We start from the raw sequence: 19336 nt of genomic DNA, 5'->3' as shown, positions 1-19336 counted from the left end.
TATTAATTTTGTAAGGGGTGATTATCATATTGTGCTAAGAAAACTTCCTAAAGTATTTAGGGGTAAACTGTCATGGAAACTTGAAATCATTTTAAAATATTTTGGCAAATACAATAAATATGTTAATAATTACAGCAGCCAGCCACTATGGAGAACAGCAAAAATAGAGTTATATGATTCTGCAATCCCACTCCTAGGCATCTATCTGGAGAAAACTCCAATTTGCAAAGATGCATGCACCCCTATGTACATAGCAGCACTGTTTACAATAGCCAGGGCATGGAAGCAACCCAAGTGTCCATCGACAGATGAATGGACAAAGAAGATGTAGTATAAAATATTACTCAGCCATCAAAAAAAAGAACAAAATGATGCTACTTGCAGCAATACGGATGAATCTAGAGATTATCATGCAAGGGTTAAGGTTAGTGAGGTAAGTTAGAGAAAGATAAATACCATATGGTGGCTCAGATGGTAAAGAATCCGCCTACAATGTGGGAGACCTGGGATCAATCCCTGGGTTGGGAAGATCCCCTGGAGGAGGGCATGACAACCCACTCTACTATTCTTGCCTGGAGAATCCCCATGGGCAGAGGAGCCTGGTGGGCTACAGTCCATGGGGTTGCAAAGAGTCAGACATGACTGAGAGACTAAGCATATCACTTATATATGGAATCTAAAAAAATGATACAAATGAACTTATTTACAAAGCAGAAATAGACTCACAGACAGAAAACAAACTTATAGTTACCAAAGGGTTAGGATTAACATATACACACTGTTCTGTGCTGTGCTTAGTTGCTTGGTCATGTCCGACTCTTTGTGACCCCATGGACTGTAGCCCGCCAGGCTCCTCTGTCCATGGGGATTCTCCAGGCCAGAATACTGGAGTGGGTTGCCATGCCCTCCTCCAGGGGATCTTCCCAACCCAGAGATTCAACCCAGGTCTCCTGCATTGTGGATGGATTCTTTACTGCCTGAACCATCAGGGAAGTCCAAGAACACTGAAGTGGGTAGCTTCCTTCCCCAGGGGATCTTCCCAACTCAGGAATTGAACCAGGGTCTCCTGCATTGCAGATGGATTCTTTACCAGCTGAGCTACCGGGGAAGCCCAGATAAACACTGCTACTAAGTCACTTCAGTCGTGTCCGACTCTGTGCGATCCCAGAGATGGCAGCCCACCAGGCTCCCCCGTCCCTGGGATTCTCCAGGCAAGAACACTGGAGTGGGTTGCCATTTCCTTCTCCAATGCATGAAAGTGAAAAGTGAAAGTGAAGTCGCTCAATCGTGTCTGACTCTTAGCGACCCCATGGACTGGAGCCTACCAGGCTCCTCTGTCCATGGGATTTTCCAGGCAAGAATACTGGAGTGGGGTGCCATTGCCTTCTCCCAGATAAACACTGCTATATATAAAACAGGTAAATCACAAAGACCTACTGTATAGCATGGGGAACTATACTCAATATCTTGTAAAAGCCTATAATAGAAAAGAATAATAACCAGAAAAGAATCTGGAAGAGGAATATATGTTATATATATTACAGATATATTACAGACATATGTAACTGAATCACTTTGCTGTACACTTGAAACTAACACAACATTGTAAATTAACCATACTTCAACTAAAAAAATTAATTACTAACATAAGTAGTCATCTAGGTAATGGGTATATGGGAGTTCGTTTCACTATTCTCTACTTCTCTTTAGGTTGAAATATGCATAGTAAAGATTTTTAAAAATATATGTGAGTGCTAGTTATGTGGTAGTCACTGAGCTAAGGCAAAATCTAATGTGGCTCTTGGAACAGAGTGTCAAGGGAGAGGAGAATAGTACTAATAAATGAATAGATGAGAAGCTTTGAAGGAAAGGTATACAGGTCTTGAGTGGGAAATGGTGATGAAAACTGACCTGGTCATGGTCTGGAGTGGTGGGGAGCAGCTTCCTCCCAGGAAGGAGTGAATGAATCAGTGGAGCTCTGAATAGAAGCAGGTGCGGGCCAGGCACAGGAGAAAGGAGGAGGGTAAAGTGTATGGTCAGAGGGAAACATATGTGCTAAGAGAGCTGAGGGAGCTGGTTACTTGGGTGCTAAAGGGGGAGGGGTCTGAGTGGCTGAAAGGAGAGTGGACAGCACAGGGGAGCTAGAAGGTGAGGGAACCGTTCCCCTTGCCCCCTGCTCCCCAGGAGGACCTGTGGGAGGGCTGTCGGTTACTGCTGTACCCTACCTGTGAGCCGTTTAATGGTTTCATTCTTCATCCCAAAAGCAATGGGAAGCCATCAGCAGGTTTTGAGCAGGGGGTTAACACAATCCAGTTGGGTGGCTATATACAGGATATGGCAGGATGTGGGGGCGCCGCCAGGGTATGCCAGAATGGAGGTGGGGATAAGCAGACCTGGGGTGTAGTGATCACCTGACACCAGGTGCCAGGGTGCCACCTGGGTTTCTGACTGTGGGAGGGGGTGGAGGGAGGAGCCATACACTGAAACAGGTTTGCCGGAAAGCAGAACACGTGGCAGATGGTTTGAGACAGGTTGGGTCTATGGGGCTTTTGAAATGCCTGAGGTGGAGGCCAAGAGGGCATGGCGTGTCTTGGTCAGTGCGGAAAGGCTGGTTGGTACCTGCGCAGGGACACAGAGAGAGAAGAGGGACGTTCTGGACAAGCCTTAAGGAACCCTGCTGTTTGTTTGGGCCAAGGAGGGGAGAGGGAGCCTGGGCTGAAGACCGAGCGAGAGGGAGCAGCTAGTGAGGCAGGAGGACGCCAGGCAGGTGCAGTGCCCAGAAGGTGAGGGACTAGAAAATTCCTGGAAAGAGGAAGTGGCCAATCATGTGGGAGGTCAAGATGGGAGGGCTGAGGAGAGCCTGCCAGTTTTGATGAGATGGAGGCCACTGGAACCTCAGCAAGAGCTATTTTGGTGGCCAGTGGGAGTGGAAGCAGATGGAAGCGGGTTGAGAAGGAAGTGGGAAGTGCAAAAAGGAAGACAGTGTGTAGACAGCTCTTGGGGGAAGTTTGACTGTGAGGGGGTGGAGAGATGGGTGGGGTAGGGACTGTGGGTCAAGGGGGAGATTTAGCTCCCTAGTGGGACAGACACGCTGATGGAGTTGGTAAGAAAAATAATAAGGGGTGCCTCTCAGAGGGCATTTGGCACTGGACCAATGCCAGTCCCCCTTCAATTTAGCAGGAGGGAAGATGTTGATGGCGGGTAGTTGGCAGCACACGGGCAGGCACTTGCTTGCCTCTGGTCCTTGCCCCCAGAGCTTTCTCAGCTGGAACTCTCCCATGCCTCTTTTGAGTACTTTTGTTCATCCTCTACGAGCCTAAGTGGTAGATTACTATCTTCTGTGAAAAGACTTCCCTCTTCTACCACCACCCTGCCTCTATCAGTCCAAGGACCATGGTTGTCCTTCGATCACTACTTCCCAGATTAGCCTAGAATGTCCATCTCTCCCACCAGACCCTGTCTTTATTGCCTAGTTCCTAGCTTAGTTCCTAGGGTCTAGTAAAGGGCTTGCTACAAGGGAGGTCCTCAAGGAATGTGGAGGTGAATAGATAAATGAACTAACTACATGCAGACATGCAGAGGAAGTCTAACAGGAGGAGCACAAGCCCAGAGTAATGAGGTGGAGAGGGAAGGATATGGAGCAGGGATGGAAAAGGGAAGAAACAGGAGAGGGGACAAGGCTAGCTACTGCCAAGAGCTCTTGCATTTATCAACGGCTTTTATGAGCCATGCACTAAATATATGGGTTTCTCTTTTAATCCTCACAATATCCCCAGAAGGAATGTTGTCTGCTGGCATGTTACCTGGCTCCTCCTAGTTAACTAGAATGTATCCTCGAGGTGGAGTGGAGTTTGTCTGTCTTGCTCACCAGTGTGCCTCCAACAAAAGCACATAGATAAGGTGTCAGATGAAACATAGGCTGTTCAGGTAAATTTGAATTACAGAGAATAGCGCTTGCTTCAGTAGCACATATACTAAAATTGAATTATAGAGAAATAATTTTGTTAGAATGTGTTTTGTATTTGTGTGTGTGTGCTAAATTTGGCGATCCTGTACATAGTAGATGCTGCTGCTGCTGCTAAGTCGCTTCAGTCTTGTCCGACTCTGCGACCCCAGAGACAGCAGCCCAACCAGGCTTCCCCGTCCCTGGGATTCTCAAGGCAAGAACACTGGAGTGGGTTGCCATTTCCTTCTCCAATAGTAGATGCTAGTAGATGCTTAATAAATATTGCTGAATAAACATTGCTTGATTAAATGACACCATGGGGATGCAATCAGTAAATTCCAGACAGTGGGAAATCTAGATGAGAGTAGGGTATCTTCACTGAATGGGTAAGTTTCAGGGAGAATATAAAAGAGAGAAAGGAGGAATTTATAGATTAAAAGAGAATTAAGAGACATATCAACCACGTGAAACTCTTCCTTGGATCCTAGTTCAAATAAACTAAATAAATTGTAGAGAAAAATATTTTAAGATATTAATAATTAGAAATTTAAACACTGGCTATTTGATAAAGTTAAAGGATGACTTAATTCTTTTTAGGTTTGATAATAGTATTGGGGATTTTATTTTCAAGAGTCCTCTTCTTGTAACAATATGTACTGAAATATTTCGGAATGAAATGATATGCTATCTGGAATTTGCATCAAGATAATATAGAATTATATTCTCTATCTTACTTGTGGTGCTTATGGGTATATTCATTTGTGAAAACTATTCATTCAAACTATACACCTAAAATGTGCATTTTATTATATGTAAATTGTACCTCAGTGAAGTTGGCTTTTGAAAAATGGGAGAAGAGACAGAAATGGATGAGGATAAGGATGAAACAAGACTGGCCATCAGTTGATTAGTTTTGAAGTTGAGTGTTGGGTACATGGAGGTTCACTATATTCCTCTGTAACTTTTGTATGGGTTTGAAAGTTTCCATAATAAGTCATTTTTTTAATTGCATAAAGGAAGATGCTATTTTGGGCTTCCCTGGTGGCTCAGTGGTAAAGAATCTGCCTGCAGTGCTGGAGCCTCAGGAGATGGGGGTTCAATTCCTGGGTCAGGAAGATCCCCTGGAGAAGGGAATGGCAACCCATTCCAGTATTCTTGCCTAGAGAATCCCATAGACAGAGGAGCCTGGCGGGTCCTCTGGACCCTACAGTCCATAGGGTTGCAAGAGTTGGACACAACTGAAGCAACTTAGCACATATGCATTTCTATTTTACATACGAAGAACTAAAGCAGAAGCTGAGACTTCCCTGGTGGCCCAGTGGCTAAGCCTCCACGCTTTTAGTGCAGGGGGCTCAGGTTTGATCCCTGGTCAGGGAACTAGTTCCCACATGCCACAACTAAGACCTGGTGCAGCCAAAGAAATAAAAAAATACAAACAGAGGCGAAGTAACTTGCCCCCAGTCACACCACTGGTAAAATGAGGAGTCTGGAATATGAAGAGACCCATTTGACTTCAGAACTTTCACTATTAACCTCAGCAAGTTTCCAGAGCGAAGTATAGATGTTGTTTAAGGGATGGTACAACCCTCTTGGTTGGCACAGTCTGACTTAGGGAATTCTAGAAGCAAGATGGGTAAAAATGGTGGTGGCTGTTAAGTAATGGGACAAGAAATGGCTTCCCTCTTACATTCATCACCTGGATGCAGACGGACTGTTATCAGCATCCACTTGGGACCCAGATGACTCTGACATTAGTCGGCAGCCTGAACTCGGGCAAGTCACTTAAAATCTCTGTCCCTTATTAATAGACGTTTTGACGATTTCTTTAAAAGTTAAACATAAATTTACCCTAGGACCTTGCAATCCTACTCTTTATTATCTACAAGAGACATGAAAACATGTCTGCACAAAGACGTGTACACCAGGGACTTCCATACTCCCAGTGCGGGGGCCTGGGTTCGATCGCTGGTCATGGAACTAGCTCACACCTGCCACAACAGAGAGTCGGCGTGCTGCAACTAAGATCTGGCGCAGACAAATAAATAATAAATATTTGAAGAAAAGACTTGTATGCCAAAATTCATAAAACTATTTATAAGAATAAAAAAGTAGAAACAAGCCAAATGTGTTTGGATCAACAAAATGGGGTATATCCATACTTCAGCAATAAAAAGGATATTTCAGCAATAAATAGGAACAGACTACTAATATATGCTACAACATATATTAACCTCACAACAGTATCTTTTTGTAAAAGAAGTCAGATGCCAAAGACCACTTAGGGCCTTTGCATTTCTATGAAATGTCCAGAAAATGCAGATCTATAGAGGCAGAAAGTAGTTCCCTGGGGTGGGAACAGGGAGGTACTGCAAGAGGGGATGAGGGATCTCTCAGGAAATGTAAATTTTTTTAAAAGGGAAAAGAAAAAAATATAAAATCATAGTGAGACATTAACATTTTTCTGAGAAAATTTTATCAAGTGCAGAAAAAAGAATAGGAGCATCTTGAATGATGTCATTAATAATTTAATATATTTATATTTATTTTATTAATAATTTTTAAACTCTTGCATCTCACACATTGTTATTAGATTTCCATAGGACATTTAGAAAAGCTGGAAAAAGATAAACATTACTAAATTTCAAAAAAGCAGAATTCTTTTTTTCCTGTGATTCAGTTATACATATTCACATATATTATTTTTGAAATTAGGGAATGTAAAATTGAATTGTTGTGATGGTTGTATAACTGTAAATTTACTGAAAATCATTGACTTGGACACTTAAAGTGGGTTCTGGATAGTAAGTAAATTTTTAAAAATTAAAAGTATCTACCTCATGTGTAGTATCTCACACCAGTCAGAATGGCCATCATTAAAAAGTCTACAAATAAACAAACACTGGAAAGGATGTGGAGCAAAGGGAACCCTCCTACACTGCTGGTGAAGATGTAAACTGGTGCAGGCACTATGGAAAAAAGTAGGGAGATTCCTTAAAAACTAAAAATAGCATTGCCATATGGTTCAGCAAGCCCATTCCTGGGCATATATCCAGAGAAAACTATAATTTGGAAAGATACATGCACTCCAGTGTTCACAGCAGCACTATTTACAATAGCCAGAACAGGGAAGCAACTTAAATGTCCATCAGCAGATGAATGGATAAAGAAAGATGTGGTATATATACACAATGGAATACTACTCAGCCATAAAAAAGAATGAAATAATGCCATTTGCAGCAACATGGAGGACCTAGAAATCATCATACAAATTGAAGCAAGTCATAAAGAGAAAGACGAATACCATATGATATCACATACATGTGGAATCTAAAATATGTCACAAATGAACTTATTTACAAAACAGAAACAGATTTTAGACATAGAAAACAAACTTATAAAAAAAAAAGAAAAGAAAACAAATTTATGGTTACTAAAGGGGAAAGGAGGTGGGGAGGGATAAATTAGGAGTATGGGATTAGCAGATACAAACTACTGTATATAAAGTAGATAAACAACAAGGTCCTACAGTATAGCACAGGGAACTATATTCAATATCCTGTAACAAACCATAATGGAAAAGAGTATGTACATGTATGTATAACTGAATCACTTTGCTGTACACTAGAACTAACACAACACTGTACATCAACTATTACTCAATGAAAAAAAGTTGTTGTTTAGTCGATAAGTCATGTCTGACTCCTTCTAACCCCATAAACTGCAGCACGCCAGGCTTCCCTGTCCTTCACTATCTCCTGGAATTTGCTCAAACTCATGTGCATTGAGTCAGTGATGCCATCCAACCATCTCATCTTCTGTTGCATCCATCTCCTCCTGCCCTCAATCTTTCCCAGCATCAGGGTCTTTTCCAATGAGTCAACTTTTCACATCAGGTGGCCAAAGTATTGGAACTTCAGTACCTCATAGAATTATTATGGGGATTAACATAAAGTTCTTAGGACAGAGATTGGAATGACATCAGTACTATAGAAATTACTATTCCCCACTGTACCTTCCTCTGGGGAAAGTGGGCAGGTCCCCCACTCCCAAATCTTTGAACACAGGCCTTTGGATGAGACTCAGATGAGCCACAGAAAGGGAAGCCTGGCATCCGGGTCTTGGGGGGCCCTTCCTATCCCTTATTCCTAAGAAGTCAAACGGGGTCCTATATCCAGCCTCTGGGAAGGAGGATAGGTTTCTGAAGAAACTGGTCTTCTCATCCAGGCTGAGGACGGGGTCGAGTGTCCTCTACCGTAGGCAACAGGAATTGCAACAGCTGGGTCAGCCCACACATCATTTCCACTCCTGATAAGGTTTGTGAGGAAGTTACTGTTGTGTCTTTTCACTGATAGGGACACGTTGAGACTCAGAGTGCCCAGGTAACCTGCCCAGGGTCGCACAGCCGGCACCCCTGGTCCAAGCCTTCCCAGAGGTAGGAAACTCAAGCCCACTGGTGGGACCCAAGCCCACTCCCCTGGCATCTTAGCTGCAGAGTATGGAGTAGGGTCAGATTGAAGCACATGCCCCCTCCTCCATAAGCAAACAAATTTGGTATTGCAGTCTCCAGGGTAAAAGTTTTCAGCACTGTCCACCAAAAGAGACAACTGTGAAGATCATCATCCTTCCAGAACTTTCCTCCAAACCTGTCAGGATCCCAGGATCCTCCCTCATGACAACTTCCCCACAGACTTCTTCTATAGAAGATGCTAAGGGGTGAGTGCTTCGAGCAATGAACATCACGGCCCCTTGTTCCTCAAATGCTAGCCTTACCTTGGGATCTTCACCTCCAGCTTCTGCAAAAGGGTTGTAAGGGAGGCAGAGCTTTCTGATCCCTTTCTGCCCAAATGTTATGGGATGACATGTCAGGGAAACAGTACTTCTGTTGTCATCACCAGAAGGACCAGGATACAAGCTGCATTATTTGTTTCCTTACAGAAACCCTCTCTTACCCTTGCCGGGGAGTAAGATATTTCTCTCTCTGACCACCCATCACCCCCACACAAACATACCCTTATTCCATGTCATCGTATCAGTCTCTCAATATTTCTGGGGATAGGAAGCAGTCCAATGACCCTATTTTTATCAAGAGAGGAATATTCCAAGGATTCATTCATTCACTTACAAATATTTATTGAGCACCTATTAAGTCTGGGCACTGTTTAAAGCACTGAGGTTGCAGAAGTGATCAAGACAAACTTCTCATCAGCTCATTTCCAGACTAATGGAAGAGGCAGATAATAAAGAGAAATACATTCACAGATTTTCATATATTAGTGAGCTCTAACACGAAACAAGGGTAAGAGGATGGAATGTGCTGCGGGTACATGGTCCTCCCTTAACCAGGTTTTTAATGGAATTCACTTTCTTTGCTTTACTCTCCCTAGGGGAGATAAGAGTGAGGGTCTATGTATCTCCTCCTAGGGTCCCCTCAACCTATTTTGGCAGTTCAAGCCTCACAGGGCATAATCTTGGGATTTGAGGGGGTACGGCAGAGCCAGCCCCTCAGAATTTGCTCAAGGGGCCGGTTATAAGTTAAGTGAGAAATGGAAACAGGTACTGAGAAAGTCTATTTATCATCTTTCGTGGGTGTAATGATACTCCTCCTCTTCAAATTTAATTCTTCCTTTTTTCATCTTGCACACACACTCACTGAATTCCTAACTATTCATTCAACGTTTTTTGAGCCCTCTGTGTACCAGGCACTGTTCTAGGCGACCGAAACAGAGAGGTAGGGAATGTTCTCTGCCCACAGGAGTCCTTGCTGTGCAAAGCTGCTGAACAACCTCTTTTCATCTTTTCTTTTAACTTCGCTTTGAGATTCACCTCTGTTTGACTCACGCAGCCCCAAAGGGGTAGATGTGAACATTCCCATTTTACGGATGCGAAAACCATGACTGCTGAAGGGGAAAATGAAGTGCTTTGGCGGCTACTAAACACTGGGACGCCACTGCGCCACGTGCAGCGGCGCATTTAGCCCATCGATATCCCACCCGCGCACTCACCCTCCTTCCCTCCCTCCCAGCCGCCGCCGCGCCGGGTCCACGTGTGTGTGTCTGTGTGCAGAATGGGGATGGGGGCGGTGCCGCGGGAGGGGTGGGGTCCTGGCTAACGTCACAAGCAGTGCCGCCCAATCAGCGGCGGGCTCGCGGCCCCGGCGCTGGTATTGGGGCAGCGAGGGGGCAGTTCTCTATAACGCGGTCTCCGGGAGCCAGCGGGGAAGAAAGAAGCCGAGCGGGCGGAAGGCGCCCTCCCCGCCGCCTGGGCCCCGGCACCGGGTGCCGGGCCCGGGGTCCTTCCCGCCTCCTGCGGCCGCCGGCCGCTTTGTTTCCCCAGCCTCTGCGCTCCGGGCAACTCAAGAGGGGCTCCCGCCGAGGCTGCACAGGGCTCGCGGCGGCAGGAAGGGCGGCCGACCGCGCCGGGACTCACAGGGACCCAGGAGTCCGGCCGCCGAGAGGGCCGCGTGACGAGATCGAAGAGGGACCCGGAGCTCCGTGGCCCACGGGTGCGGGCCGGGGGCGCTAGCGAGCAGAGACCTCCCCGTCGAGGGGGGGCGATGTTCCCCTCGCCCGTGGGCTCTTCGGGCAGTCAGGGCATCCCGCCGCTGGGACCAGGGCCCCCTCAGTGGGCACCCCCCCGGAAAGTTCCATGGAGACTCTGTGCCCCGCTCCCCGCCTCGCAGTGCCGGGGTCCCCGCGAGGGTCACCCTGCTCCCCCACACCCCGGAAGCCGCGTCGGGGGACCCAGGAGTTCTCTCCTCTGTGCCTGCGTGCCCTTGCCTTCTGCGCCCTTGCCAAACCCCGGGCGTCCTCTCTGGGCCTGGGGCCTGGGGAGCTGGCGCCGCGGGCTCCGGTGCTGCTGGGCCCTTGCGCCCCGCTGTGCACCGGCGGCAGGGCCCCGGATGGCCTGAAGCACCTCGCGGGACAGGCCGGGCGGTCCAGCGATCCCAACGCCCCGGCCCGCCAGGATGCCGACGCCGCAGTGTGCCGGGGCCGCGGCGAGGAGGAAGAGGGCGGAGGCAGTTTCCCGCACTTCAGCGCTCGCTCCGGCGTACCTCCCGGCCACTGCCCGGCGCCCCGGCGCCCTCGGGAATCTCCGACCAGCTCCGTCTCGGCTCCGCCTAGGCCAGCCCTGGCTCTCGACTCTCAGCCTGGCCCCGCCGCTAGCCCGCATCAGGAGCCAGGTTCTCGGCCTCCGCCGCCACCTGCGGGCCTCTCCTCTGAGCCCATGGGGCCTGGGGCCGCGCCGGAACCGCCCCCGCCGAACCAGACGGCCGCAGTAGATGGAAACCCTCCGAAGGTCGCCCCCGAGGCACCGGCCTCCAGCCCCTCGACGGCCAGCGAAGCTCCGGCCGCGCCCGGCGATCTCCGCCAGGAACATTTCAATCGTCTGATCCGCCGCTCGAAACTGTGGTGTTACGCGAAAGGTTTTGCCCTCGACACTCCGAGTTTGCGCCGGGGGCCCGAGCGGCCCCCAGCTAAAGGGCCCGCCCGAGGAGCGGCCAAGAAACGCCGGCGGCCGGCGCCCCCCCAGCGCAGCGCGCAGCCCCGCCGACCTACCCCGACGCTCCCCACCACGAGCACCTTCAATCTCCTCGACTGCTTCCCCTGTCCCCCGGCCCTGGTGCTGGGGGAAGACGGAGACTTAGGGCCGGCATCCTCGCTTCGCCTCCAGGGAGACGCTAAGCCCCCGCCTGCCCACCCGCTGTGGAGGTGGCAGATAGGGGGTCCCGCTGTCCCTGAGCCCCCCGGCCTCAAATTCTGGGGAATCAACTTGGAGCAGCCCTGAGCGTGAGACCTCTTCTGCCAAGGGGGAAAAGTGGGGGCCATCGCCAGACTGCGGGCTCGAGAATAGAGCCTCATTTCTCACCTTTGCCTGTCCTCTCTAGGTTTTATGGGCTGTGGTCAGAAGGACCTCAAATGACAGTGATCTTCAAGCACCTAACTGGTTGCAGTGACACCCCCTCCCCCTCATCCTTTGGAGAAGAACCAAGGCCTGGAGTCGGGAGAAGGCTTAACCGAAAAAGGCTTAAAGACGTAGATTCCAATCCCTCCCCTCTTGCATCTCGGATCTCTGGGGGCAGGGCCTTCACCCCAGGGGGAGTCGAGGAGGCTACAACTCAAAGAGGAGGAAAAAAAAAGAGGGAGAGAGACCTTGGTGATGGACAAACCGGTTGTTTCTGTGGGCGAGCCTGGGGATGGGTGGGGGCTGTGGTGGGGGTGGGGAGGTGATTGGCAGCTCCCTGGGGGCATCCTCTACCCCCACCATCCAGGCCTTTAACCCTTCACTCCCCTCAGGCCTTCCCTAGCCTCCAAGCACCACTGTAGCCTTCATGGGGACCCGAGCAGCTTAGGCAAGGGTAAGATCACCCTCTCCCAGTTCTTTCCCTAGGGTCCCCCCAGTCAAGTGACCCCTTGTTACCGAGGTCTTCATTCTCAGCCACCAGTCTTTCCCCTTTGTCCAGTTTTGGAGTTTCTTTCAGTATTCCATTTGCTTTCAGGTTATAGGATCTGATGGGTAAAAGAGGACACCCCCACCCCACCCACCCCCACCCCTGCCATGAGTCTGCCACCTCCTCTAGTTTAATCCTGGTATTAAGAGGAGCAAGGCTGAGGAACCTCCTACCCTTCAGAAGTACAAACTGCCTGGGGAAGGAGACCATCCCAGGGAAAGTAATGGAAGGTGGAAGAAATCAATAAATCAGACCAAACAAGTTGCCCTTCCTTCCAGGTCCTCTCCACCGGTTAAGGATGGAGGGCGTGGAGGTGGAGGGCATGCCTAGGGCCATTCTTTGAATACCCAAACTCAGCCTCCTTCAAGGCTAGAAACAAGACAAGCTGCTCTTTGTGGAGGGGGTAGATGAAAGGACTCGTGGCCTAACCACAAGGTCCAGTGGGGTGTTTGAAGGGGCTCAGTTTGAGTCTGGATGGGAACTGGGCTGAGGAACCTTAGCATTCTCCCCCCCACCCAACTTCAGGCATTTCGGGAGTTGTCAGGGACCTGATGGATCCGAAAGAGGCAGGGCCGGGGATTAGTTTTGAGGTCAGAAGTTCTGTTTTCCTGGGGGAGGGGAGGGAGTCAGAGGGGAGTGGACTTACTTTCTCCACCCAGGTGAGGTCTGGGAAGTTTAGCTTTTAGGGAAATTCCAAGTTTAGGTTTGAGGGGAACCTGGGGGTTGCCGATCTGCCCAATAGTGAGGGATCCAGTGACCCTTCTGCCCACACTAGTGAATATTGTTTTTTTCCCCTTTTCCCCCAAGAAGGGAGGAGGGAGGAACAATTCCCATATATGATACTGGGGAAGGACTTGTCTCCTTTTCTGTGAAAATGCTTTGTAAAAAGTTGTTAATGTTTGCATAGAGCAGATTCTTGAAAAAAACAAAACAAAACACTGTTTTGGACCACAAAAGTTTTGTTTGTTTTAAAAGCTGTCTCTTTTCATTTTTCTTTTGCTGGGGGTGGGAGTGGGGGTGGGGTGGGTGGGTGTGGGTTGGGCAGTGCTCTCTTTCTCCTCAACATCTGGCCTTTATGAACCCTGCTGACCTCCCCTCCCCCTCCAGCTGTGTTGTGGGGAGGAGGGAGGAGGGTGGGGGAGTGCCTTCCATGCCTGTGCTTCAGGGGTATCCATCTTATCTTGCCCCCCAAGAATGGGGAAGGCCGAGGAAGAAGGCAGATATGAGGGGTGGGGAGAGAGTCGCTGTGAAGCGGGGGTGGGGGTGTGCGCAAGGTTTGCAAGGAGAAATGGAGAAAGGCAGACTCCAGTTTTTAAAGGGCTCCTCGCTTTTCGTCGGGTCAGTTTTGGCCCTCTCGACCAGCCTGGGTGGGACGTGTGAGCTCTGGGCAAAGGAGAGGAGCGGTGGGTCACGAAATACTCTTTGGGGACTCTTCTTTGAGGAGTGGGCGAGGATGCTGTGCCTTTGGTTTTCCTCCTCCTCCAAGTCAAAATATTAATCTTCACCCTGGAAGGGGGCTGGGCAGTGAGTTAAAAAACACACCTTTGTCCAGACCTGGAACTCCTTGCAGAATGGAGACTCTCAGAAGTACCCCTAGAATCTTTCTAGTCAGTTTAGAGAGTAGGGAACTATGTTAACTTTCCCTGGGCTGCGGCAACAAACTGCCAAAACCTTGGGGGGCTTGAAACAGCAGAACTGTATTCTCTCACAGTTTTGGAGGCTACAAGTCCGAAATCAAGGCGATTGCAGGCTGTGCTCCCTTTGGAGGCTCTACGGGAGAACCCTTGGCCTCCTCCAGCTTTGGGTGGCTCCAGGCTCCAGGCGTTCCTTGGCTTATGGCTGCCTTCCTCCAATCTCTGCTTCCGTCTTCACACGGCCTTCCCCACTTCTGTCGCTTGTAAGAACACTTGTCATGGGATTTAGGGCCCACCTGGATAATCCAGATGATCTCTTCTTGACGACCTTAATTTAATTACCTCTGCACAGACCCTTTCTCCAAATAAGGTCACACTCACAGATTCTGGGGGCAGTGGAGTTCCGTCGGGGACTTAGCTTTTTCAGCGCCTCCATTCAGCCCACTACAGAAACTTAAATCCCAGGATGGAGAAACTTGCTCAGACTTCCCGGGTAAAGGAAGCGTGTGCTGGGTTGGTGTGGGGCACAGCCCCACTAGAGCTGGGGCCACGAGCCTCCCTGAACTGGAGCCCTTGCTTTCCTCAGGTTGAAACAAGGATGCCAGGACTCTCCCTTCTACTAACAGAGGTGGGGTGGGCGGACTGTCCCCAGGAAGGCCCTGAGGAAGCTCTCCCTCCCTCCCTGATTTCCACCACTCTCACTCCGGGTCTCTCTCAATGTCTCCAGCCCCCGCTCCCTCCCCTCTTTCCGTCCTTCCCCTCCCCCAGCTCTACTACGGGCCACCCTTGTTTTTGCCTGGATGTGGAGGTTGAAGGGTCTTGACTTCTGCCTGGGTCTCTAAGTTCCCTTCCTGGGTTATCTCAGGTCCTTTAGTCCTAGAGGGTCTCTACGTCTCAACAGCTTTAGGACCCAGTGTCTGCCCCCGGGCCACCTGCATGACCCTGAGAGGGGGCGCTTCTTTCAGTTTTCTTTCCAAGGCACCTTGCCTGCCTTCCCCTTAATCCAGCTCTGCTCATCATCACCTCCCTCCTCCTGAGAGCCTCCCGCTGCCCCACACTCTACCTCTTGCCTCTTAAATCTTTGCAGCTTGATTCCTGCCCCTGAAACTGCTCTTTGCAGGGTCACCCATGACAACCCCCAATCACACATCCAATGGTTGCCTCTCAGCTGCCCTGGCCCCTGAATCATTCCATGACCTGTGGTGCTGCTGGACGTGCGCCAGGGTCTCCTGACTTTCTCCAAAGTTCCTTCTGTCTTCCTGGCTGCTTCGTATTCCTCTGTCCCCAGGAAGCTTTAATACGAGACAGACCTGTGACATCTGCCCTCTGTCCCCATGTCTCCCCACATGACTTTTTGTCTTCTCCCAAGTCTTTCGCTGGCACAGGCACAAGTAAGTGACTCCCAATGACTGTACCTGCCCCTTCCCTCCAGTCCAGCCCCTCTCCTGAACTTTGGTGCCGTGTCTCTGCATGGACGCTGGCAACTCTCACTCACGGAGCTCATTGTCTCCACTCCCTGCTCACATCAGTCCCCAGGTCAAGTCCACTTCTGGTTACAGCTCTCCTTATCATCTCAGCACTGTGAATTCTTCCCTGACTTCTCCCATTTGACCCACTTTTATAAATTTCCAAGCCTCCCCCTGCTTCTAGCCACGCCACAGAGCCATCAAAAAGAGCTTTTAGTTGCACAGGAAAAGCAGGACACATGGTCCCCTCCTTAGGATGTGTATCTCTTATTCTCTCCCTCACGGTGCGGCTCCCACGAGTCTGGTCTGGACTCTTGCCCACCGAACTAGTTTCTGAATCTCTGGTTCTTCTCTGATACCCTCGGATCATGTTACCTTCTTACTCAGTGGCTCCCCTGATTTTATTAAATGCAGCCTCCTTGGCCTGTCTATTCTGTCTGATTTGGCTCTAACTCCCTGTCCAGCCTATCCCCGTTACTTTATTTTATACACCGTGTGGTCCATCACACCAGAATGCCCTTCCTTCCCCAGCCACCCACTCTTTCTCTATCTTCATTTCCCATGTACGATGCCGATGCCATCTCCTCCATGCAGTCTTCCTTGATTCGTCGAGTTGGATGTGATCTGTGCCACTGCTAAACCTTCTTCATTCTTTTGTGTCTGGGGAGAGATAGTAAAGTGTGGTGGAAGAACATGGGCTTTAGAGCCAAACACTCCCGCTTTTCCTCTCCACGGACAGCCAGAAGCTAGTCGGGCTTCTCTAAGGGAATCACCTTTCATTTCATTGCTTTGACCTTCACTGAGAGTCATTGACATGAAATGGCGGCCACTTGGAAACCACTCCTGCGAGTAAAAACTTCCCAACAAGACACTGTTCAGTATGCCAAATCCCCCTATGAATTTTAAGATAGAATATTAGGGTATTGATAAGGTTCTAACTGTGATTTTTCTTGCACCCTCTACAGTTATCCCTTGTATCTTGCTTCATTTTATTTAGGTCCTGTACACCGCAGGCACCTAACGCATTCTTGTCCAATGCAAAGTGCATATGGCCAGTGGAAGTTGGGAAGCCTGCAGTTCCAGAAATGTCCACTAGATGCTGCTGTCTGCTAGCGTGAGAAGGAGGACGGACGCAGGCGAAGGCTGGGTGGGGAAGGGCTCCTTCTTCCAAGCAATTGAACACCTCCCCGTGCTGGGGCTTGGGGAGAGAGATGTGGAAGACTTGGCCTCTGCACACAGGTACTTAGCCAGGGGATTTGCAGGCATTATTTTGCTTTTATAACAATAGATAGATATTATTATCTCTGATTAATAGATAAGGAAATGGAGGCTCAGGAAGATTAATCAACTTGTCTGAGGTGGCACAGCGAGTGCAGAAGCAGAGTTTCACTCTGAACTGTCTGCTTGGGTTTTTCTGAATAGAGGTTATCATAGCAAACACGTACAGGTACTGTTCTAAGGGTTTTATACTTAGTCACTCATCTAATCCTCAGAACACAATGAGGTAGGTACTATTATAATCCCCATTTTGCAGATGAAGAAACTGAGGTACAGAGAGATTGAGCCCACACAGCTACAGAATTGTGCCCTTAGAGTTTGTGCTCTTTTAAAAATTTATTTATTTATTTGGCTGTGCCAGGTTGCAGCACATGGGATCTTCAGTTTTCCTTGAGGCATGCAGGATCTTGAGAATGTGAAATCTTTTTAGCTGTGGCATGTGAACTCTTTAGTTGCAGAGTGTGGGATCTCGCTCCCTGACCAGGGATCGAACCTGGGCCCCCTGCACTGGCAGCAGAGTGTCTTAGCCACTGGACTACCAGGGAAGTCCCTAGAGTTGGTGCTCTTAATGACTACCCTGCTGCTATGTTTCAACACCCCAGTAGCAACCAGTTACAGACTCAGGGTGGTCCCCCACCATTTGGAGACCATTGAGCTCTGTGCCAGAAACACAAAGACACACAGCTGACCCCATGGAGCTTTTTGTTGCACGGGAAAAGCAGGACACATAGTCCCCTCTTTAGGATGTGGGCTCTCCATGGACGTGCTGGGCGACTCTACCTGAGTGGATTACACTCTCTGGGCTTCATCAGAAGAAACTGTAGCAGGAAGTGACTGTCAGACACAGGAGGGCTGTTATTCATATTTTTGTGCAAAATGATAGTACTTAAAAAATAGAGATAAAGTTATCTACTTTTAAAATTTTTTAAAATTTTCTGGCTGTGTTGGGTCTCATTGCTGCTGGGTCTTCGCAGCTACCCTCTAGTTGCTCAGGCTTCTCATTGTGGTGGCTCTAGAACATGTGGGCTGGCTTCACTAGTTGCGGCACGTGGGTTGCACATGTAGGATCTTCCTTGAACCAGGGATCGAATCCATTTCCCCTGAACTGTCAAGCGGATTCTTAACCACTGCCCCTGCAGGGAAGTCCCCAAGGTATCTACTTCAAAGTGCATAAAAAAATCCAGCTTGATTGATATTTACACATGGATATACCTGTATGATCACCACCCAGGTGTAGATTAGCAACATTTTCCAGCCCTCTAGGAAGCTCTGCCAGTCAATAATCACCGGAGATAATCACCATGCTGCCTCTATTAACCAGAGATTTATTTTGCCTGTTTTTGGCCTCCATAGAAATGGAAGGTACTCTCTGGGTCTGGCTTCTTTTGTTCAACCTTATGTATGTGAGCTTTATCGTGCTGTTGTGTGTGGCAGTGGTTTATTCTTTTCATTGCCGTGCAGCAGGGTTTCATTGTATGAATATTCTACAATTGATGTATTCTGTTGATAGATGTTTGGGTCATTTCCAGTTTTTAGCTTCATGCATCAAGCTGTGCAGCACAGTTTTAAATGAATTGGGAGAGACAGTGAAGAGAGCTAACATTTACTCAGGCATTAACTGTCCTGGACAATGGGCTATGAACTAGAGATAAGAAATGACGAAACTCCCATATTTTTCTCCCCAAAGCTCACAGCTTAGGAAGGGAGAGAGATGAGTGCATCAACAGTCATAGGACAGCATGACTAGCATGGAGATGGAGACCCATGTGGCTGAGGGGACAATGGAGCACTCAGGGAGGACTTTCCAGAGGAGGAGGTTATGTGAGTGGAGGCATGAAGGGTAGGGAGGAATTCATGGCTTGAGTGAGTGGGCCTCTTGAACAGATCATATTGCCTGGAACACAGGGCTCGTGTGACAAGCAATGAGGGCAGTGGTGAGCAGAATGGTAGGGTCCTGACCTTCTTGTTTGTGTGTGTTTGTGTGTGTGTGTGTGAAAAAGACCAATCATCAATAATCATGCAGCTGAGACAAGTGTGAAGGAGATTAGTATAAGAGGCTGTGCCAGGAGGGCTTGCCCTGGTCAGGGAGACAGAAGAGGCTTCTCTGGGGGAAATGAAGCTTGAGATGAGCTTCGAATGATGGCTAGAGGTTAACAACAAGGAGAAGGAAAGAAGAGTGTTCCAGGCAGAGGGAACAGAATGGGTAATTGTCCTGGGGCTGGAGCGGGGAGCAAGGGTCATCAAAGAGCCAGGTATAGCCAGGGCTGAGTCAGGGGAGAGGCTGGGCAGAGGCAGGTATGGTCTTGGAGGCCAAGGTAAGGATCCTGGCCTGTTCTGTCAACACCAGGAAGATAAGAGATGGGTTTTAAGTAGGGCTGTGACAATCAGATTTATGGTGTTTGGAGAGGATCACTGTGGCATTGGTGGGGACAAAGCGGGACAAAGGCAGGTGTAGGAAGGCTGGTGAGGAGGCCACTGTCAGAGTCCAGGCAAGAGATAATGGTGGCCAGCCTTGGGAGGACGGATGTGGGGGGATATAGATGTGGAGTGAAGTGGATGCGGG

The 19336-nt window shown here is 49.0% G+C and overlaps 1 protein-coding gene across 1 annotated transcript; it reads left to right on the top strand.

Annotated features, from left to right (window-relative positions):
- Positions 1–10011: 10011 nt before the first annotated feature.
- Positions 10012–13369, top strand: EPOP (elongin BC and polycomb repressive complex 2 associated protein). Its single transcript, XM_024980838.2, has 2 exons — positions 10012–11733; positions 11832–13369. The coding sequence occupies exon 1, from the start codon at positions 10592–10594 to the stop codon at positions 11729–11731; it is 1140 nt and encodes a 379-aa protein (XP_024836606.1). The 5' UTR covers positions 10012–10591; the 3' UTR covers positions 11732–11733; positions 11832–13369.
- The last annotated feature ends 5967 nt before the right edge of the window (positions 13370–19336 follow it).

The sequence above is a fragment of the Bos taurus genome, chromosome 19 (genome assembly GCF_002263795.3).
Source record: "Bos taurus isolate L1 Dominette 01449 registration number 42190680 breed Hereford chromosome 19, ARS-UCD2.0, whole genome shotgun sequence".
NCBI classification, from domain to species: Eukaryota; Metazoa; Chordata; class Mammalia; order Artiodactyla; family Bovidae; genus Bos; species Bos taurus.
The sequence above is the reverse complement of the archived record's forward strand: the minus strand, read 5'-3'. Positions and strand labels throughout refer to the sequence as shown.

Bases quoted from the DNA above. Each gene is read 5' to 3' on its own strand.
- EPOP (XM_024980838.2), top strand. From the start codon at position 10,592: ATGGAGACTCTGTGCCCCGCTCCCCGCCTCGCAGTGCCGGGGTCCCCG.